The sequence below is a fragment of the Eucalyptus grandis genome, chromosome 8 (genome assembly GCF_016545825.1).
Source record: "Eucalyptus grandis isolate ANBG69807.140 chromosome 8, ASM1654582v1, whole genome shotgun sequence".
NCBI lineage: Eukaryota > Viridiplantae > Streptophyta > Magnoliopsida > Myrtales > Myrtaceae > Eucalyptus > Eucalyptus grandis.
In genome coordinates, this window is record NC_052619.1 from 2,862,395 (window position 1) to 2,886,109 (window position 23,715).

The following is a 23,715-nucleotide window of genomic DNA, read 5'->3' on the forward strand; positions in this document are numbered from 1 at the left end:
AATTGTTAACTATGGGTATCGCAAAACTGACTCTGAAGGAGGGAAACTAGCAACCACTGGTTGTGAAAAAGCTTTAGTAAACCAAGCGCTGTATGTGTTATCCATAGGATGAGATAAGGCTATATCAGAAGGCATCTTAACTCAATAAAAAAAATCAAGGAACTCCTAAAATCCTAATTCATATACACCAGGCTGTTGCTAATGCAGAGATAAATTAGCGCACTTCATGTAAATGAAAACGACGGCATGTACCAATTGAAGGACAAGCACATTTCCCCTCCGTCTGATGATTAAGGAAAATGCAAGCTGGTCACTACGAGTGTCGAGGACATATATTGGGAGAGCAGGTAAATATGTTTTTGATATTTTCTCTGACCAATCCGATGAGGCAGCCATTCTGTACAAGACCAAAAAACAGTATTATGGGAAGAGAGACCCAGAAACAAAAGAATGAAGTATGGACTAACTAAAAATAGATGAATTTATCCACGAAAGGAGAAACTCATACATGTAACTTTGACAAAACAAATTTTCCGTGCAAAAGATCATCCATCACAAACAATGAGATATTTCAAAAGTTGCTATCGGGGAGATACTGTGAGAAGATTGACGGTTTTTTGCCATCGGCAGGGACAAGTTATGAGGATATATCATTAATCCATCCTTATGGAACTCAAAACCCATGCGCAATATATCCCAATCATCATCTGGCGGTGTGCTGAAAGAGAGAACCGCTTTTGTTGTTTCTTCTGAATTATCTAGTTAAGTACACTGTACTGACTCAAAATTATCACTGAATAGCAAAACAAAGCCCAAGCAACAACAAATTAAGGACACGATCCATAAAATTTGAGCAACAAGTGTCCAACTTCGAATAGGTTTCACCCAAAAAACTTGGGTTGTCCTTGTGATTCTATTTCATTTGACAATACATTCTCAAGCAGCATTAGCAGCATTGAATCAATATAGCTAGAGGCAACTAAGAGAATGAACTAGAAATGAGTTCAATGCCGCACAAATTTGAATGAGCACACCAAACATCCCATTTCTACAGACCAAGTACAAGCCCCTACGCAGAACTTCAAGTATTTCCTACTTCAGTACTGTCATTCACGAATTTTCCAGGGTATATTAAGTCAACAAATGGAACAAGACATCATCCCCGTGAAACCGTTCACAGCAGAAAGAAGACAGAAATACAAAAGACGGATCAATATATTCAAGAAAATGTCCATCAACCTCTTTGAAATCCTCTGAATGCAAAGAATAAGACATCAAAAGGATTGACTGCATACAAAGATGGATGATTTCGTGTTGCACGGATATGAGCTCCTCAGGCTTCAATCAAATCGCCTGGGAAGCCTTCGATATGTGCGTTTCCCCTTCAACTAGCGAGATCACAAGAATTCACCACCATCAGCATCAGAAAGACCACACAAGGCTCGTGAACTTCAACTAGCGAGGTCACAAGAAGCAGAACGAGAGAACCCATCGCAGGAATGGGAAAGAGACCACCTACATTTGATTGACACTTTGCTCATCTCTCCACTCACCCAATGCAAACAAGGTCGAAATCTGTTATTACTAAACTAAAGGCATTTTCCCTTTTATAAAAATTTTGTTCTCGAAATTTAAACCATTACAAATCTTTAAGCAAAAAGGTGGGGGTACAGTCGTCTCATCAACTCCTCAGTTTCTTCTCAGGTGGCTCCTTTTGTGCCATGGTGTTGCCAGACCACTTTGACCGACGAGATGGTCTTGGTGCGCAGAACCTGTTCTTTGCGATCCACAATCTGAACCGGGCTTTCAACGTACGACACTCTATCGTCCACATCCAATTCCTCAAAATTGAGCACGTGGGTCAGGTCAGGCTTATACCTCCTCAACATCGACACGTGAAAGACGTCATGCATTTGCGCCAACCTCGGTGGTAATGCAAGATGATACACTAGGGTCCCGATTCTTTCAAGAATCTCAAATGGACCTACGTACCTCGGACTCATCTTTCCTTTCTTGCCAAAGCGCGAAGTACCTCTCATTGGTGACACCTTCAGAAAAACATGATCACCAACTTGAAATTCTAATGGTCTTCGGCGCTTATCTGCATGACTTTTCTGGCGGCTCTGAGCAGTCTTTAATCTGTTCCTAATGACGGCAACTGCATTCACTGACTGCTGGACTAACTCTGGGCCTATGATTTTCCGTTCTCCAACTTCATCCCAACACACTGGTGTTCTGCACATTCTGCCATTCAACGCTTCAAAAGGAGTCATCTGAATGCTCTGTTGGTACCTGTTGTTGTAGGCAAACTCAACAAGTTGAAACCATTCCACCCAGCTTCCCTTGAAATCCAATACACAAGCTCGCAGCATGTCTTCAAGGGTTTGAATCGTCCTCTCAGACTGGCCATCTATCTGAGGATCATAGGCTGTACTATATTGCAGCTTCGTTCCTAAAGCACTTTGCAAGTTTTTCCAGAATGCAGCTGTAAACCTCGGGTCTCGGTCTGATGTAATCGTCACCGGCACTCCATGCAGACGAACTATTTGACGCACATACAACTTTGCGTGCCTATCTAAATCAAGGTCCTTTCGGACTGCTATGAAGTGAGCCGACTTTGTCAGTCTGTCAACCACTACCCAAATAGAATTATTACCTCTCTGACTACTCGGTAAACTCGTCACGAAGTCCATCGTGATATGTTCCCATTTCCACTTGGGAATCTCGAGGTTGTAGAAATCGTCCTGGCTTACAGTGTTGTGTCTTCACTTGCTGACATATCAGACACTTGGTGACATGCTTGGCGATGTCCGCCTTCATATCGGACCACCAATAGTGTTGACGTAGATTCTGATACATTTTTTTACTGCCAGGATGAATGCTGTAACTGCTATGATGAGCTTTTGATAAAATCTCCTCCTTAAGTGCTGCATCGTCAGGTACACACAATCGTCCTTGAAACCTCAATGTTCCATCATTAGAAATCTGAAAGTTAGCATTTCTCTTCTTGGTATCCTCTTGCATAATCTTCTGAATCTCTGGATATATCGGTTGAAGCGTCTTGATTTTGATATGCACTTCTAGCTCAATTCTAAGGGTGGCCTGTAAGATTTGAAAGGTGGCCTACCTTAAACTTGAAAACCGAATCTCGAGCTCTCTTGAGTAAATTCCACCCCTTGACCATCATCTATGCAACTGAAGACTTACGACTCAAAGCGTCCGCAAGCTTATTCGCCTTTCTAGGGTGATATAAAATGTCACAATCATAGTCCTTCAGGAGTTTCATCCAGCGACGCTGTCTCATATTTAACTCCTTCTGAGAGAATAAATACTGGAGCCTTTGATGGTCAATGAAGATCTGAAATCTTTCTCCGCACAAATAATGTCTCCAAATATTCAAAGCGAAAATAATTGCTGCGAGTTCTAAGTCATGCATCAAGTAATTCAGTTCATGAGGTCTCAACTAACGAAATGCGTATGCAACAACCCTACCATGTTGCATCAGCACGCAACCCAGTCGTCTAAACGACACATCTTTATATATATCGTATCCTCTAGGACCAGATGGTATGGTCAGCACAGTTGTAGTAGTCAGCTTCTACTTAAGCTCTTGGAAACTACACTCGCACTTGTGTCACAGACCGATCGATTAACTCTCGATTCCTAGTCGAATTCTCAAGTCTATTGCATTTAGATTTCTTAATTGCTTCCCCAGATAGTCCAGTTATCTCGTGAGTGATCAGCTTAGAGAATTGCACTATTGGCGCGTCAATGAAAGACCTGATTTATTTAATCGAAAACAAATTTTGAAAATTCAGGTTGTCACAAGCAGCGTACTCTGTTTCCACTTCTCGTTTTAATAGCCTTGAGTTTAGATTTATTTTCTCTTTGCTCGAAATAAAGAGATAAGTTCATAGTCCATCCTATATGATCAAACGAATGATGGATGCTACGCTATCGATCCTCAACAATGGTTGAGTAAGGATTGTACTGGTGAATCAGGCATAATATAATTAACTCACCAAAACCGAAGCATCTCTTACAGCTCTTGTCGCTAATGACATGTTTGGCTATCCCAAATTTTCAATAGTCCGGCCATTACTTAGGCTGCGTTTGACAATCAAGATAAAATTCGAGATAAGATATGATTTATCATATCCTATGTTTGGTGCTTACTCAGAATATGATAAAGTAAAATATAAGGGGAATATAGGCCAAATAAAATTATCACATGGGGAGGTGTAATAAAGATGGATAAGATTTCTAATATTCATAATAGGAAAGTTATTTTTCTTGAATAACAAACTTATTAAATTAACAAAATTAAATTATATTTCAATATAAATAATATTTGAATTATAATTTTAAGAAATTAAAAATTATTTTTAAATTTAATATTATTTTAATTTATATATTCAACTTTAATTCTATCTTATAATAAATATTCAATCTATAAATTATATATTTATATTTATTAGATATATTTTAGGTATTTTTGTATTTTAGGTATGTTGGTACAGTTTACTATTTGATAAAATTTTATTAAAGAATGATGAAAGGCGAAAAAAGAAATAATGAAGAAAATAATTTTAAAAAGAGGAAAATAAAAATAAAAATAAATTAAGGAATAGTGTCACGAGTTCACTATCTCTCGTTTATAAATTTTTAGGTTTATTTACAATGATATGCCATTTATATTTAAAAAATGTAGATGATATGATATGAATATATTCGACTTTAATGATGCGATTCATCAAACAGTGGATAAGATATAGAAAAATCCAAGAATTTCATATTTTATTATATCCAGTCATATTCTGATTAGAAATTCGAACGACCAAAGAGAGTTGTCCCGGACTATTTCCAAAATAGCAAAACTCTCGCTCATGTGCATGAGAGAGAATTGAAACGATTTTTTGTCAATGACTCAGTCAGGGTTCGAGATACCATCGTAAACAAAACAAATCTTTACCTAAGAAAAAGAATAATTTTCTTACATTAGCGTGTTTTTGGTGATTAACCAAATGGGTTAGCGAGAGTCATGAGATGGAGGCCGATACGATAATGACAGTGTTGAAACCTAAATTTTGATGACCCGTTTATTCATTTATCACATTAAAAAATTAGGGATTAATTTTTAACCCCTAAACAAATATATTAGAACTTAGTTGCATAGCATATAGTTTTAGGAGCATTTATCATCATTGCATTGGACTGGCGACGGATAGACTCAAGTGAATGATCTCAAACTTAATGGAGCCCACAAAAGCACAAGCACAAAATTCAATCAAGCCCATCAAGTCTGCATAGCTGAAAATTAGTGATCTAAATTGGAAAGAATTTTGAAATCAAGAGAGCATATTCTTTATAATTCTAGGCCTTAAGAGGAAGGGTGCAGCAAATATAGGCTGAATATATGATGGGTTTACGCAAAATCCAAGCTTTGGACCAATATCTTTGCTTGAAAAATTGAGCATATATGCTCTTCATATGTAACCGTGGCATTATATGTGCAAGTATGGGCAAATAAAACAAGAAAAATACAATCGTGCGGACAAAGCAAGTGAAAAGGGAGGAAAGAAGATTTTGACGTTCTTCACATATGAGATTTCTTTCCTCGAACAATTCATCCACCGCTTGGGAAAGAGTTCTTTTGCTGATATCAACGCACACAATAGAATAAAATATTCGCATGGAATCAGCCAACCGGGGAAAGATTAAGGACAAGAATATATAAGGAGGTCAGCAATATAAATAAGACCATCGCACAGCACTATAGAAGGGGGGCCACACAATTCCATACACGGCCACATTGAGAACGCATTGAGAGACACACGTGAGAGGGGAAGAGAGAGTTCCTTTGCTTTTTCATTGCAGGCCAACACTGAGCTGCCGTGCCCCGCGTTTGTTCTTGCAATTATCAATGCCCGACCATCGTCGGCAATTTTAGGGAGAACACATTGAAAGAAACGTCCCTACTGCACCGCAAGCCCTTGGTGATTCGCTGCTACCTTCTTGCACGATTGCCAAGCTTTCGGACGACCGATTGCTGCTGGACCTGCCACCGAGAGCTGCTCAGCCAAGATGACCAGCGAATCCAGCAAACCTTAAAGGAGTCCCGGCGCACTCCTGCATCTCCGATGTGTCTGTTCTAGACGATCCCATCAAGAGGCCGACACCTTTCCGAGAGCTATTCTTCAATTTCTAGCGATCCCACGATCACCTTTCAGTCCTTCCCATTGGGATTTGATTTAGTTTTGCAAGTTTGTTAAGGATCTCTCTTACGGCCAGCAAGCTCTCTATCTTCTCTGGTGAACATCAAAGCATCCATCCCACACAGTGGCATCATCAAATGGTCGAGAGTTGGTAGAAGAGAAGAAGACAAAAGTCAAGTGGTGGATTGAAGATTAAAATAAAGAAGTCCAAGAGCATTCCATCGCCAGTAGATAAGCTAAAGTTCTCGGATAGAATTCCAAAGTGCTCGGTCTAGGGGAACACGTCCGACGATTACCGAGCGACCGTGCATGCTACGGATCGTCGGTCTTTCTCACCGTGATTCCGTGACCCATCATCCATCCGAATTTGGAAATGTCACCCGCATGACATTGTGAATTAGGTAAGACTCTCGATTAATATGATTCTCATACATGACACTGCCTAATTCGCAATATTGCAATCTTTCTTTGAATGTTTGATCGATATAGCCACATCCAAGAGATCTCTTGAGTAGCCTTATAAATTGGGAAATCTTCCTAATTTCGCAACATATATATGATTGACGGCCTGATTTCATACTCGAAATACGACCCGCAATCATACGAAAAAATCACTAATCCGATCTCACGCTCGAGATACGATTCGTGATTTTATTTTAAAATTAGTCAATCCGATCTCATGCGCGAGATACAATTCATCAATTTATTTCCCAAAATTAAATGGACATGGATGATATCTTGCTTGATTAGGTGCTGTGCTTTCTTGATGCCTCTATTTGATTGCTCCCGTAAAAGAAAAACCCAAAAATATATATTTGAGTTAGATTAGGTTCATGTTAGAATATTATTTGTTTTAGGGTTATTTTGCATGTTTGGCATAGGAAATTTATTTATTTCGAATTCCTTAAATAAAAATCCCAAAAAAAAAAAAAATGCGTTCAGTTAGGATGTTAATTTTTAAAGATTTGAATTGCACATTTAATTATTTGGCATTTTTAATTTCGAATTTCATAAAAGAAAAAAAAATAGAATTAAGGCATTCTTTGCACGTCATTGCGTATTATGATAGATTGCATGCTTATTAGGAAAATAAAAATCACGTGCACGTCATATAGAATTAGGTTCATGAAATGCACGTCATTAGTGATCATTGTTAAGTTCATTTAATTAGAAATTACCATCATTAGAATTAAGTCATTAGATTAATTTGGATTGCACATTTAGTTATTGCATTTCTTTTACCCACGTCATATAGCTTAGGCTATACTACCATGTCATATCATTCCATGTTAGATTAGAAGCATTGCATTGCATATGGATTTGATTCTCATTAATTAAGTGAAAATGAAAAAAAAATTGCGTGTTAATTAGAAATCATATCTAAGATTATTGATGTGAATTCTTATTTAACATTGCAGATACTTTCGTTGTTATGAGGTAAGTTTTGCAATTTATTTATTTGCTTTCTTGAGTGCTAAATTGATGATTTGCGTACCCATATGATCACCTCACATATTATGGAGATAAATTAAAATCAATTCAAGCTGCTTGCCAAATATTTTTTTCAAAATAAAAGAGAAAGGTACCGAAATAGCATTAGAGAAATCTAGCGTAATCAAGTCCCCGAACTCACAATCTCTGGTTCATAGGAGTAAAGTAAATCTCTCATTATTTTACTTGGGTTTCTAATCAACCCACCAAAATTAATTAGTGGCGACTCCTAATTGAAAATCAATTGCATGTTAAAAACTTGAACCTAAATCGCGATATAGGTTTGGGAGAGCCCGAGTTAAGTCTAGACTTAACAATCCATTAGCCAAACCCTAATTGGTTCACCTGAAAATTTGGTCGCGACAGACAGCAAATAGGAATGATGTTCCCTCGTCGCATAACCATTTAATAACATCCGATTCTAACAATCGTCTCTGCCATAAAATGCTCCAAGGAATGCTTCACTTAAGAAGTAAATAGCAATGCTTCGTAGTTGATAGTCTAATTTTCTTTGGGAAAATTTCAATTAAGGGCCTAAAGTGGAATTGTTTTCTCAAAAAAGAACCTAAAATGGACATTGTCTCAAAGAGGAACCTAAAGTGACCAACTTAGTTTCAAATAAGAGCCTCAACTTAAAAGCCAACTAAATCTTATTTGCATCTAGGGGTATTTTTGTCTAAATACTTTTTTTCCTTCTTTTTTTAATTTATTTTCTCCTTCTCTTTCTTTTATTCATCATCATCATGCCTTCGCCTTTTTCACTCTTTAGATCACATTCTCCAAAGTCCATCTTTATCTTCCTTGCCGAATTAGCTATCAACACCCTCAACCTCATTCGTCATTGCCCTCAACAGCAATTCCAGTACCTTTGTTGACAGATGAAGGTCAATCCAAGCCCTAGATTGAGCACGAGTGGACCAAGATGTGACACTTAGCTCGATTCGATCCCCACATCTTGTGGTCATGGTTAAGCACGAAGCATGATGAGGTGTAAGCCATTAGCTTGCTGCCCTCGTTGTCGTTGATGCTTGAATTCAAATCGGTGCTCACGCAAGCTATGATCGATCTTAGCAAGGAGAAGCCAGATTGAAGTGCCTAAGCAAAATTTATTAGAGGTTTTTTGAGGATTCTCTGTGATACTCATGTGCATTGATTTGTTCGGTGAAATACGTGGTTTTGGGAATTTCTAAGCGATTTTGCACCTTTTCATCTCATTATTCTCTCTCAAATTTGTGTAGATAATATTTCGGAGTTAGAGAGACAAATTTGTTTGAACATGTGTAGACCAAAGTCATTCATTTTTTAGATTGAGTGCTGTCTAATTCGAATCGCCACCAAATGCGAGTATCTTCAATCATAGGTCAGAATGATTCAGCAGCCTTTGAAAATAATCAACATGCACGACACAATTGGACCCTCTTAAGAAGCCACATATTCCACCTCAATGCAATTTGCATCTATGAATGTTATGAATAATCCAACCCGGACCCAATAAAACATTCCAAGAAGCTATGAGTGAAAGTTATCGTGGCAATTTCATTGGCGGGGGAGCATGAAATTGTTACTTTAATTGCCATAATAAGTTTTTACAAGCAAATTGAATAAAAACAAAACTCACCGATGGATATTTCTTGATTCTCAAGTTCATTATCATTATCGGAGAAGGTGAGCGATGACGAATAACTTAAAAACCAGCTTATGCCGAAATCGATGAGTTCTTGGGTGAGGATGCAAAATTGCATAATATAGAGAATGCGCTTTGAAGTTTGCTGATGGGGAGGCTGCAGAACTGAAGTATGCAATTTGCAGTTTTGCAAAACTGCATAACTTCTCGAATATCTTTTCGTTTTCTCCTTTTCCTAAATTGTTCAAATTGTTTTGCACCTGTGCAAGCTCGTGCGTGAGGAGTCTGATGCATTTGTCAAGAAGGAGGTGAGCAAGATGAAAAAAGAAAGAAAACAAAAACAAAAAGGAAAGAAAAAAAGTCTTTAGACGAAAATACCTCTAGTTACAAATAAGATTTGACTGGCTTTCAAGTTGAAACCCTCATTCGAGACTTAATCAATCACTTCGGGCCATTATTTGATACAATGTCCACTTTACGCCATTTTTTGATAAAACGGTTCCACTTCAGGCCCTTAATTGAAATTTTCTCATTTTCTTTTGAAGGATATGTGGTTTAGTTCATGATGTGCTTTTCCAAGTTAGCCAAACCTGGACTAGGGACCCCCTATTTTGTTGTCATATATGTGGATATAATTAACCAAATGTAGTTATTTCCAATTGAAAGCACTCGTCAATTCAGCTTTCCGATCATATTTCCTTTCGTGCAATGATTGCGATTAGTTTCGTTACACGTTGAAAAATAAGTCGGTTCTCCTTTCCATCCATATTACATGCTCCAAAACCATAACAAGAAAAGGGAGACTGAGTTGATTCTCATTTGCCAATCATTTTATGCGACTGGGTTCTACCCGGACCAGAGGGCGCACGTTTTCTGTTTGTGTTGGTGGCGTAGCAAGCCAGCCCAACCGATTTGTCTGCGACCTCGGCTGCAACACTGTCCGAGCATGGGTCGACGGCGAGGGGAATCCTTGCATGGACTTCTTCATCGACCCCACGAATCGCGTTCGGTCGAACGTATTCCGAGCAAGGGATCGTCTCCGCGTCTCCATTGAGACTCGTTCCCGCGCCTCCCTTGACTTTGCGCGTCTCGCATGAGAAAGAGGGCCGATGGCTCTCTCTCCGATGGACTTCCAAGGCGACTGCATCCTCCTCCTCCTCATCTGTTTCTTCTTCCTCGTCTTGTGCCGCCATCCTTCGATGGGACTACGACGTCTTCATCAGCTTTTGAGGCTAGGACACTCGCGCAAATTGGCTGGATTCTCTTGATTGTTGTTTGTCTGGTAAAGAATTTATGGGGAGAATTACCAAAAAAATTTTAAATCTTTAAACCTATTGCAATTATGCTAATTCAGTCCTAAACTTTTTTTTGGCTAATTTAGTCATAAACCTTTTTATAATTATGTCAATTCAATCCATCCAGCCAAAGTTAGCCAGCTGGCACTGACGTGGACGCTGGCAGGGATAGCCGATCGGCGAACGCTGATGTGGCAATTTTTAATTTTTTCAATTTTTTAAATATTTTAAAATTCTTTTTTTTCTCGCTTTCTCCTTCCTCTAGCCGGCCGGCCAAAGGCGAGGGCCGGCAAGGCTCACCCCGCCGGCCGGAGGCGAGGGCCAACGAGGTCAACCTCACTAGCCACCGACGAGGGCGAGGCCCCACCGGATTTGGCAAGGTCAGCCTTGCCGCCTAGCCGGGAGGGCCTCGCCCAACCAAGGCAAGGGTCAATCTTGCCAAGGATGTCGGGCTTCTCTGGCAAGTGATAGCAACAACGGTGGAGATCGGAACAGAGAAGCAGACATTGCTGATGAGCTTGATGAGGTTCTAGGCGACAGCTCCGCTCCTACATCCGGGATCTTTCATTGGGGGGCTCGCTTTCTTGCCTTTTTGCGGCGGGCGGTCGAGACCCGAAGCGCACGAGTGAAAGAGCCGAAATGGGAGCGAAAAGATGAGAACGTGGAGATTGGTTTTCCACTTGCAGTCAAGCTCGAGTTGCAGAAATGGAGATGGAGACGAGGATGTCGGGTTTCTCTGGCGAGGAGCCTTGCCAGCCACTAGCGAGGTCAACCCTCACCTTGGTTGGGTGAGGCCTTGCTGGATCTGGCGAGGCTTGGCCTCGCCTAGCTTTGGCGAGGACCGAGCTCGCCAAATCTAGCGAGGCCTCGCCCTCTCCGGGCCGGCAAGGAGGCCTTGCCAGATTCGGCGAGCTCGCCCCCTCACCTCCGGCCTGCGGGGCGAGCCTCGCCGAGTGGTCGGTGAGGCCGACCTCGTCGGCCCTCACCTTCGGCCAGCACCGGTCAGCCAAAGGAAGGAGAAGGTGAGAAAAAAAGAATTAAAAAAATTTAAAAATTTAAAATATATTAAAAAATTGCTACATCAACGTTCGCCGGCCGGCTATCTCCCGCTAGCGTCCACATTAGCGTTGGCCGGCCAATTTTGGCCGGATGGACTGAATTGGCACAATTATAAAAGGTTTAGGACTAAATTGGCCCCAAAAAAAAAGTTTAGGACTAAATTGGCATAATTGCAATAGGTTTAGGACTTTTTTGGTAATTCTCCCAGAATTTCTGCTAGATCAAATCAGATTAGAACTGGCTAGAATTGGTAAAGATGAAGCTTGTTGCATAAATTTAGCAGAATTGTTTGAGAAATGGAGTTTCGATTGAGCCTGCGTCGAAGGAGGAAGCAGAAATATGTGTTTAGAACTGGCATTCTCACTTTCATAGTCTGCTGGATCCGATACATTACATGGATGCATTGAGAGACATTTGAGCAACTTATGCTCCTAAAATTGCTGACATTTGTTGATCCGAAGGTTAATGTGTTGAATTCTCAGTCCCTTTCTGGTTTTTTTATGACCAAGATTACTAGTCTCTTATTTGCTCAACTAGCTTCCAATCATGCATACCTTACCTTAGTGCACCGTGTACATCTCTGTGCTCAAGCACTTTAATAACTGACAACATGAAACTTATCATCACTCTTTTTATTTCATAGTCAAACTCAAGGGGTAGAGTCTAACCACTTCTTGCCGCTTGATCGATTCATCTGTTCTCCGTTCAGGAACAAGGTTTTGTTTCTGATAATCCTCCTCATCAGCTTATTATTAGCAAAGGATGTGCATACCTGTGCTAGATATGGGTAGCTAGAGTAAATAGTTTAACCTCTGGAGAACCTAATGCTGTTGTACATACATCATTTGGATATGTGGTACCCCCTAAAAGATCTCTAACAAGTAAATATCAACTTTCTTTGTTTAGCTTGGTTTAGCGGGCTGTCACATTTTTTTATTAGTGATTGCAATTCGCAGTCTTGAATCTGAACTCATCCAGAAAATTATCGAAGAAGTGTCAAGCAAACTTCATCGCTCATACTTGTATGTTGCAAAGCATCCTATTGCTCTTGACAAACATGTACAGGCTTTAAGAACATTATTGCACATAAAGGATGATGGTGTTCGCGTGGTGGGTTTCTGTGGGATTGGCGGAATAGGCAAGACAACCATCGCTAAAGCATTATACAATATGATCGCTGATCAATTTGAAGGTAGCAGCTTTCTAGCAAATGTCAGAGAAATTTCTCGGCAATATGGCCTATATAAACTGCAAGAAGCTCTTCTTCATGACATTTCGGGGCATAATACCATAAAGGTGGGCTACATTCAGACAGGAATAAATTTGTTATGATGTATCTAACTTGTTTTCATGCACATAAGGGTGTGCACCCAGACAGAGAATTTTGTCTTTTTGAGCGTGATTTACTCCTGATCGCATGTTCGCTTTGGATTTGAAGGGAACAAACTCTGTTGAAGGTATTAAATTAGACATGCTTGAACCTGAAGAGGTGTTTATAGGTACGAAAGCCATCAAGCAGATGAAAAGGCTAAGACTGATTATGGTTCGTAACATACGTGTATCCGGATGCCCCAAGTATCTTTCGAATGAGATAAGGTGGCTCAATGTGCATGGAAACAACTTGCCAACCACTGTAAAGAGCAATGGTCTTGCACAACCTAGAAATCATGATTCCAGCCCCACCAAACTTGCTAAGAATGAGAAACATCGTGGTCAGATCAGAACAATCTTGTTCAAATTTAGATGCAAAGGTGCGGCATCAAGAAATCGTAGAATTAATTGTGGAGTTGCTCTGTCAGACTTTAAATGTATCATGGCTTCCGCATATAAGCTTGCCCTGTTTTTATGCTCCAGAAGACGCGAGGGATATAGTTATAACAATGGCGGACCAGATTCTAACAGTGATGTGCTGTTGGAAGAGTATTCGGTATATTTTTGTCGTTTCAATGGCTTTATTTCTCATTACTTTATTTTACTGAATTGCTTGCGGATAGATTTTGCTTATCAAATATTCAAAAAAATTTCTAAGGCAGAGCTGGTTCATGCAACTAATAACTTCTTTGATGATAATAAGATTGGAGTAGGCAGCACCAGTTCAGTGTACTGCGGGATATTGGATGATGGGCGGGAAATGGCCACCAAGTGGATAAATGTAAAAAGAATAGGCTTCACAGAATCGATCAACGAGATCAAAAATCTCCGTCTTGTTAATCATAGGAATATTGTTAGGATGTTGGGATTTCACGCAAGACGTAGCAAGCGTGCCCTAGTCTATGAGTACATGAACAATAGCTCGTTATTCTACCACGTTCACACTAACGGAAGCTCAACTTTGATGTCCTAGAATGCACGGCTCAAGGTGGCACTGGATGTCGCTAGGGGAATCAAGTACTTGCATGAATTTGCTGGTCCTCGAATAGTACACCGAGACCTCAAGTCATCAAACATATTGCTAGATAAAAACTGGAGTGCTAAAGCTACCAATTTTGGACTTTCCAGACTTCTTCCTGAGGATGAAGAATCAGACTTTTCGAATCCTGTTGCCGGCACTTATATAGCTCCAGAATACTAGTCGAGCAATATACTAATGGCAATATAGTAATGGCTAAGAGTGATGTGTATGGCTATGGCATTGTGTTGCTTGAACTGTTATCTGGGCGCAAAGCGTTCCAAGGGGATGAAGATGGCCCGTTAAGTCATATCACGGAGGTAATGGTTCCATGCATAAGTGAGGGCAAAATTTGCCAGGCTTTGGACCCGAACATGCCAATTCTTAGTGTTTTTCTTTTTCTTTTAATTTGATTGAACTTTTTAGTTAATGTGCTTCGCCCTCTTGATTCCATTACGTGTCTTTGGAATAAATTGAAATTATTCGATGCATATGTTTGAGGTGATAATGTTATTGTTAAGGAAATTGAGGTTCGATTCCAGCAGTGCCAGAAATGCCACCTCTACTTTGAAGTCCACGGGAGGCTGTATTATGTTGTTTGTCACACGTCCGACCATGGCAAGAATCCTTGATTGATTAAGGAGACTCCACATGTTAATCACGATGTTGGTCCTCAAAATCATCAATTCAAATTGCTTATACCTTGCTGCCGTGATTGCCGCTGTGCCACGCTCTCCTCATATCGCCAGGGCCCAACCACCCTTGTCGTTGGTGCCCGGATGGCGGCAGCCACTTTCGCTCCCACTTCTCTCTCCATACAAGGGATTGAGCTCGCCTTTTCTTCTTCCCATTTTTTTTAGTATTTCGATTTTTGCCAACGCCATGGGCCAGAATAGTGCGGATGTGACGATCCAAATGGATATCCTCGTTTGCATATCGGACCAAAAGATAAAAACATTTAAAAAATCTCGAGATCACAATATCAAATGAATCGCTAAATTTCTAAAAGTCATTGATACAATTTTCCTCCGTAAAGTTCAGGAACCTCACAAATTACACAAAAAGGGTAATTCATCAAAAGTCAAAAGTATCAAAATCGCCCAAAAAAAAAGTCAATTGATTAGAAATCTAACGAAACGACTCGTGTGCGGTTCACATCCTCCCCCAACAATCTCCCACATACCCTACACTACACAACAACCTCCTTTGATGTGAAACTCCATGCGTGTATCTTCGCAAGAAAACGATGAAAGATCGAACGGAAGAAGAAATCAAAACCCAATTTGGACGTCACCGTCGCCTCCATGAATGGCAGAAATGGACGAGCCAGCCAGCCCCTCGATTTAAGATATCGAATTGACTGAGATCGATCGTGAGTGATGGTAAAATTGGGGAAAATGACACAACCCCATTAAATTATTATTACTCCTCTTTTTATATATATTTTTTTCATATTAAGGCAACATAAAATGAATAAATAAAAGGAAAAATTGGTGGCCACAATTTTCGCGCGGCTGCTAATGACTGGTGGCAACTCGTGGGTTTGGACCCTGCCGTCGCACGGTTGGATCCACCATATTTCTTGCTTTTGATTTGGAAACACCATTTTTTCCAATAAGAAATAAAATAGTCACATCATGAGATGACATTAAAAACTACAGAATTATCAATTCACATAAAATCTTGACATCACGTATGAACACAATATCGTTATAAGATACAATATCGTCATTAGATGCAACTTTTTGGCATATGTCATATCTTGCTACAATTGTAATACTTCACACATCTCATTAGCCTTGATTTAGACCTACCTCTTGACTTTCCCTAATTATTGTTATTATGAAACTTTTTTGATTGACTTATCGCTCTATTTTCTATTACAAGAACATCCAATTTAGAAACATAATTCAAGCATTTTCTTTTTTCTTGTTTCTTCCTTGAACAAGCTTTCTTGAAAGAGTTCAACTGTTTAACACAACAACCAATGTGCCTCAACTATTGGGAAGAGTACCAAGCAATAAACATGATTGCAATTCATCATTAAGGTCAATATAAAGATTTGTCAATTGATTTACAATATCTTGAAATTCATTGGAGTGTTCTGACATGCTACTCCCCTCTTTGTATTTTAAATTCATAAATCATTTAGTTAGAAGAACTTTATTTTGTGGAGTTTTCCTCTCATAAAGAGTGTCACCTTCGTTTTTTAAAACATGATAAAACTCATTATAATCAATCTATTGCCAGATAAACCCAATTGTCTTCTGATTCATTCTCTCTCATTATCATTTTCTTTATCTTCTTTAACTTTTTCACCCTCAACGAGATCAAACAAGTCTTTGCAATATAACATGTTTCCTATCTGACGTTTTTAAATAAAATAATTCAAGACATTTAACTTAACACATTGTGTCGCTAGTTTCCATCATTAATAACTAGAATCTTAACTCTAACTCTTAGGCTCCGTTCATTTCGCGGAAAATAACTTCCAGGAAAATATTTTCCATATTTTCCGGTATTCGGATGGGCGGAAAATCACGGTCAAGGAAAACATTTTCCGTTGACCGGAAAATTTACATGCAAAGCTAAGGAAAATGTTTTCCACTTCGAAAAGTGGAAAACATTTTCCACAACTTCCCTGCCTTTTTTTTTTTTTTTTTTTTTCTTTCTTTAGCTTGGACGGTGGCCGGCCCCGATGCCGGCGGCGGGCGACCGGCGACCGGCCGCGGTCGCGAGCGCCGAGCTCGCCCTCAGGCCGGCGAGGCCCGCCTAGCCCGATCGTTGGAAGCCCCTCGCCCGAGCTCGGCGAGCTCGAGCCTCACCCCGATTGGGCGAGGCGGAGCCTCACCGGCTTGGGGCGGAGCTCGGGCCTCACCAGATCCCGGTGAGCGGGCGGGGCTCAGCCTCGCCCGAGCTCGCTAGAGGTCTAGCGAGCCGCGAGCTCGCCGGATCGGTGGCGGAGCTCGGGCTCCCGATCAAGGCGAGCTCGAGCTCCGCCGCCAGATCCGGCGAGCTCGCGGCTCCCTGACCTGGGCGAGCTCGGGCGAGGCCCGAGCCCGCCCGGCTCGCCGGATCTAGCGCCGGACCTTGGTCGACCGGATCGCGACCGGATCTTGGTCGGCTCGCCTTCTTCGGGCGTGCTGCAGCGGAGGAACGAGGAACGAGGAACGAGGAGGAAGAAGGAGGAGCGGCGGCGGAGGAAGGAGGAGGAAGAAGGAGGAGGAAGGAGAAGGCAAAGAAAAGGAAAAAATAAAAGAAAAAGAAAGAAATTAGTTAACGAACGATGGAAAATGTTTTCCATTCAAAATTTAAGAATTAGCCGAACACCGGAAAATATAGCTATTTTCCTGGAAAATAACTTCGGGAAAATATTTTCCGGAGATGGTCAATTTTCCGTGAAACGAACGCAGCCTTATACTACTTTGTTGGGGAGAATTGAGCAACAATTCACTCTGAACTAAACCCAATTCAAGATCAATTTCTTTCCAAAAGCTAAATCAAACAAAAATCAAATTAACCCAATCAATAACTAGCCATATATATCCCCATGATAGCCGAAATGATAAGTAAACAAACCCAACAACAACACCAAGATTTTGATGCGGAAACCCAATGCGGGAAAGTTCACAATCCTCTTAAAAACTTCTAGTAATTATTAAGAATAGTATAATATACAAAATAGTTTTTTTCTAGTCACATACTAAAGATTTTATATAAGCATTACAAACTCATTTCCTCACTATGAAGATGAATAAATATAAATGGAGTTAGAAAATTCTAATCACAATTAAAAAAATCTGGAGGAGATTCTCCACGAACGAGACTACTCATGATCTCACGAATAATATACTCGAATTTGAGTGAATTCTATCAAATATTTGGCGCCGCATAGTTTCAGCGAAAGTTTCAGCCCCATTTCTTTTTCTTCTTGGCTTCTCTCGGTGAGCTCTCGTCTCTCGCCCCTCACTCTTTTTCTCTCTCCTTGGGCTCTCCTTCTTCTTCTTTTTACCTTTTTTTTTTTTTTTTTGAACTTTCCCTCCTATTTCTATTCCTTCGTTTTGCGTTAGCTGGGCCCCACTTGAGGGTGGACCCAGCCAACACCATGAAGCCAGCCCGACCGTGGCAGCAATGTCTGAAATTGCTTCGGCGGCGCATGGATCGTCCCCGCATCTCTGACTCGTTCCCCCGCCGCCGTTGACTTTCGCGCGCCTCGCATAAAAGAGGGCCATGGCCGCCCTTCTCTCCGACGGTCTTCCATGGCGGCTGCATCGTCATCCTCATCATCTTCTTCTTCTTCTTCCTCGTCTTGCGACGCCGTCCCTCGATGGGACTACGACGTCTTCCTCAGCTTCCGAGGCGAGGACACTCGCGCTGGCTTCGTCAGCCACCTCCACAGCGCCCTCCGCCGCGGAGGAGCCCGCGTTTTCATTGACGACGAGCTCCGGCGGGGGGAGAGGATCTCCCTTTCGCTGGAGCGGGCCATTGAGAGCTCCAGGATCGCCATCGTCGTCTTCTCCCGCAACTTTGCTGCCTCCACCTGGTGCTTGCAGGAGCTGACCAAGATTCTCGAGATGCAGGACTCGAGAGGGCAACTGGTCCGGCCGGTGTTCTACCACGTTGACCCAAGCGATGTGCGGAAGCAGACCGGGGACTTCGCGGAGATCATGGCGAGGCATGAAGAGGTTTTTGGTGGTGGTGGTGGTGGTGGCGATGGTTCGGAGAGAGTGAAGAAGTGGAGAAACGCACTTCGCCAAGCGGCTAATTTGTCCGGATGGCATCTAGACAAGGGGTAACTGTCTAATTACTCTCGGCTAATTGACTGGATTCTCTTGATTGCTGTTTGTTTTCTAGAGAATTTCCGTTAGATTATGTCAGGTTAGAATTCGCTAGAACCGGTAAAGATTAAACTCGTTGCCTAAATTTAGCAGAGTTGTCTGAGAAATGGAGTTTTAATGAGTCTGCTTAGAAGCAAGCAGGAAGCAGAACTGTGTTTGGAACTGAAATTTTTACTTTCAGAGTGTTGATGTTCTGATAAATAACGCGGATGCATTGAGAGACATCGTTTCGCCTTATGCTCCTGACATTGCTAACATTTGTGGTTTCCAAAGTTGAATGTGTTGAATTATAAGTCTCATTTTATTTTTTGGATGGCCAAGAATTATTGGTCTCTTATTTGTTCAATTAGCTTCGAATCATGTATCCCTTCCCTTAGTGTTCACCGTGTATATCTCTATGGTTAAGCACTTTAATAACCGGCAAGATTATAGTTATCATCACAAGTCAAATTCGAGTACTGGAATCTAACCAGTTCTGCAGCTTAATTGGTTTCTATCCCCTCGGATCAGGAGGAAGGTGTTACCTCTGATAATCCTCCTCATCTGCTTATTTAGTTTAGTTTAGCAGGGGATGTGCCCGCTGTACTAGATTAAGGAAGCCAGACTAAATAGTTTAATCTTTGTAGAACCCAATGGCCATCGTATGATGCATCATTTGGAAATCCGCTACTTTTCAAAGAGCTCTTACAAGTAAATATCAACTTCTTTTGTTTAGTTTTTTGGCTTAGTGGGTTGTCACATATTTTTAATGATTGCAATTGGCAGTGTTGAATCTGAACTTATCCAGAAGATTGTTGAAGAAGTGTCAAGCAAGCTACACCGCCCATACTTGAATGTTGCGCAGCATCCAGTTGCTCTTGACAAACATATACAGGCTATTAGAATGTTGTTGCATCCAGAGGACAATGGCATTCGTGTAGTGGGTATCTGCGGGATTGGCGGAATAGGCAAGACAACCATTGCTAAAGCTGTACACAATATGATTGCTGACCAATTCGAAGGTAGTAGCTTTCTGACAAATGTCAGAGAAATTTCTTGGCAGTATGGCCTAGATAAATTGCAAGAAGCTCTTCTTCGTGACATTTTGGGGGATAAAACCATAAATGTTGGCTACATTCAGACAGGTGTAGATTTGATAAGGCAAAAGCTTTGCAATAAAAGGATTTTGTTAGTTCTTGATGATGTGGATAGTACAGACCAACTAAGGGGCTTATTGGGTGAAAGAGGTTGGTTTGGTCAGGGGAGTAGAATAATTTTAACAACAAGAGATGAACAAGTAGTAGTCACTCACGGTGCAGAAATCTATAAGGTCGGTGAACTAAATTATGATGATGCTCTTCAACTTTTTAGTTGGAATGCCTTTCAGGAACCATCTCCTACAAGAGATTACCAGCTTATCTCCTTTGGCTTTGTTCACTTTGCCAAACGTCTCCCTTTGGCTCTTATTGTATTGGGATCTTTCTTGAGTGGTAAGAGTATTCAAGAATGGAATTGTGCATTAGAAAGATTGAGAGTCATTCGTGATGGTGAGATTGATGAGATTCTAAAAATTAGTTTTGATGGATTGGAAATTCATGAACAAACTATCTTTCTTGACATCGCTTGTTTCTTCAAAGGTGAAGATAAAGATACTGTAACAAAGCTGCTAGATCGCTGTAACTTTTATCCAGACAAGGGGCTCCAAATTCTCTCTCAAAAATCACTTATATATATAGACTCAAACAAGATCTGGATGCATGACTTGCTTCAAGAAATGGGTCGAGAAATTGTGCGTCAAGAATCTCCTGAGAATCCTGGCGGCGCAGCAGACTCTGGTATCATGAGGATATTCTGAGAGTCTTCCGAGAAAATTTGGTAATTTTTCAATTCAATAAGATCTGCATTTTCTTGTTCTTGAAAGCTAATATTTCAAAAAATTACTAGATGGATGACACTACAATTACTTTAGGGTGCGGCACTTTGTCATTGACTTGACAATTTAAATGCATATACATAGGTTCTTGCATGAAGACCCACGAATGTTTAGGAATCTATTTATGATGCATCTAACTTGTTTCCATGTACACAAGGTTGCGCACACAGACACAGTATTAAGTCTTACCCAGTAAGATTAACTATTGATTGCATGTTTGCTTTGGATTTCAAGGGAACAAACTCTGTTGAAGGTATTAAATTAGACATGATTGAGCCTGAAGAGGTGTTTATGGGTACAAAAGTTCTCAAACAGATGAAAAGGCTTAGATTGATTTTGGTTCGAAACATCCATATGTCTGGATGCCCCGAGAATCTTTCGAATGAGATAAGGTGGCTCGATGTGCATGGAAACAACTTGCTAGCACCTGTAGAGAGCTCTGGTCCTGCACGACCAAGCATTCATGATTCCAGTCCCACCAAACCTGCTAAGAATGAGAAACATCATGGTCGGATCAGAACGATCTTGTTTAGATCAAGAAACTACAAAATTAATTGCAGAGATGCTCTGCCAGACTTTAAATGTATTATGGCTCCCTCGCATAAGCTTGCCCAATTTTTATGCTTCAAAGGACGCAAGGGTTGTACTCATAATCATCGCCAAGCAGATTCTGACCGCGGGGACTCTGACAGCGCGAGTGCAGATTCTGAGAGTGATATGCCCTTGCAGGTATATTGTTGTCATCTTGATGGCTTTGTTTCTCATCACTTCATTATACTGGATTCCTTGCTGATACAATTTGCTTCTCAGGTGTTCAGAAAATTTTCGAAGGCTGAGCTAATTCATGCAAGTAACAATTTCTCCGATCATAATAAGATTGGAGTAGGCAGCGCCGGTTCAGTGTATTACGGGATATTGGATGGGCGGGAAGTGGCCATCAAGTGGACATATGTAACCAGAAAAGGCTTTGAATATGGTGCTTTCATCGCCGAGATCCAGACTCTCTGTCATGTCAATCACAAGAATCTTGTTCGGATGTTGGGATTTCATGCAACATGCAGTGAGCACGCCCTAGTATGTGAGTACATGAACAATTGCTTGCTATTCTAACAACTTTACACTTTCAAAAGCTCAGCTCTGATTTCGTGGACGACACGGCTCAAGGTGGCACTAGATGTCGCGAGGGGAATGGAGTACTTGCATGAATTCACACGTCCTCAAATAGTGCACGGAGATGTGAAGTCAGCAAACATATTGCTGGACAAAAGCTGGACTGCCAAAATTGCAGATTTTGGATCCTCCGTCCATCTTCCTGAAGATGAAGAATCAGACCATCGGGAAGTTGTTAGCGGCACCATGGGTTATTTGGCTCCAGAATATATCTCGACCAATAGACTAACAACTAAGGCGGATGTGTATGGCTATGGCATCGTGTTGCTTGAACTATTATCTGGGCGCAAAGCACTCCAAAGGGATGAAGATGGCCCATTATGCCATATCACGGAGGTCGTAGTTCCAAACATAATCGAGGGTAAAATTTGCCAGTCTCTGGACCCAAGATTGCCAGTTCCGGCCCATTTCGAGATGATAGCAGTATCAGACATGGCGTACCTCGCGGTGGATTGCGTTCACATGCAAGCGGAAAACCGACCCCCTATGACTTATGTAGTGGACTCCCTCAGGAGTGCTTTAGCTAAATGCTTACCGGATTGTCTCTAATCACTCTGCGGATGAAACTAACCTGAAATCTACTGCATAGCAGATATGTTTAAATTCTGAGAGCTTACATCTGCTTAATGTTGAGTATAATCATTGTAAACATTACGTTTGAGTATAATCATTCTAGCCAAGCCAAAAATGCTGCTTCTACTCTGAAGTCCGCCGGAGGTCATTCTATGTTGTTTGTCGCAAGTCTAACGTAATCGTTGATTGATTAAAGGAGGCTCCACATGTTAACAACGATGCTGGTCCTCAAAATCATCAATTCAAATTGGTTATGCCTTGGTGCCGCAATTGTGGCCCTGCCTAGCTCTCCTCATATCACGAGAACTCGACCGCCCTTTTCGATGGTGCCTAGATGGCGGTGCCCACCTTATCTCCCTCTTCTCTCTCCATACAAGGGTTTGAGCTCTCCTCTTCTTCTTCCCACTTTTTTGTAATATTTCGACTTTTGCCGACGCTCTGAACCAAAGTAACTGACAATCCAAATGAATATTCTTATTCGCATACCAGACAAAAAGATAAAATTTCTTAAAAAAAATCTCAAGATCATAATATTAAACGAATTGTGAAATTTCATAAAACCATCGATCCCATTTTCTTCCTCAGAGTTCGGGAACCTCACAAATTACAGAAAAATGGGTAATTCATCGAAAGTTGAAGGTATCAAAGATGCCCTAAAAAAAAGCCACCGAGTTGATTAGAAATCTAACAAAAGCACTAGTGTGTGGTTCACATCCTCCCCGACAATCTACACACATAACCTTCACTACACAACGACCTCCTTTGACGTGAAACTCCATGCGTATCTCTTTGCAAGAAAACGACGAAAAATCGAATGGAAGAAGAAACCAGAACCCAAGTTGGACATCACCGTCGCCCCCATTAATGCCAGAAAAGGACGAGCCAGCCAACTCTATTTAAGATATCGAATTGACTGAGATCGATCCCGGGTCTTGGTCAAATTGGGGAAAATGACACAACCCCATTAATTATTATTACTATTATTATTACTCCTCTTTTTTATATATTTTTCTTATTAAAGGCAACATAAAATGAATAAATAAAAAGGAAAAGTTGGTGGCCACAATTTTCCCACGGCTGCAAATCAATGGTGGCCACTCGTGGGGTTTGGACCCCACCGTCGCACGGTTGGATCCACCAGATTTCTTG

At 41.0% G+C, this 23,715-nt stretch overlaps 3 protein-coding genes across 3 annotated transcripts; all 3 read left to right on the plus strand.

Moving 5' to 3' along the window:
- Positions 1 to 13,101: 13,101 nt before the first annotated feature.
- Positions 13,102 to 14,256, plus strand: LOC120286555 (probable serine/threonine-protein kinase PBL7). The gene is made up of 3 exons (XM_039298834.1): positions 13,102 to 13,611; positions 13,714 to 13,836; positions 14,029 to 14,256. The coding sequence occupies exons 1-3, from the start codon at positions 13,102 to 13,104 to the stop codon at positions 14,254 to 14,256; spliced, it is 861 nt and encodes a 286-aa protein (XP_039154768.1).
- Positions 14,257 to 18,234: 3,978 nt separating this feature from the next.
- LOC104456238 (disease resistance protein RUN1) lies at positions 18,235 to 22,699 on the plus strand. The gene is made up of 4 exons (XM_010070987.3): positions 18,235 to 18,865; positions 19,677 to 20,765; positions 21,058 to 21,552; positions 21,634 to 22,699. Exons 1-2 carry the CDS (start codon positions 18,333 to 18,335, stop codon positions 20,743 to 20,745), a joined length of 1,602 nt encoding a protein of 533 aa, XP_010069289.3. The 5' UTR covers positions 18,235 to 18,332; the 3' UTR covers positions 20,746 to 20,765; positions 21,058 to 21,552; positions 21,634 to 22,699.
- Positions 21,091 to 22,542, plus strand: LOC120286556 (serine/threonine-protein kinase-like protein CCR4). The gene is made up of 3 exons (XM_039298835.1): positions 21,091 to 21,552; positions 21,634 to 21,901; positions 21,959 to 22,542. Exons 1-3 carry the CDS (start codon positions 21,091 to 21,093, stop codon positions 22,540 to 22,542), a joined length of 1,314 nt encoding a protein of 437 aa, XP_039154769.1.
- Positions 22,700 to 23,715: the final 1,016 nt, after the last annotated feature.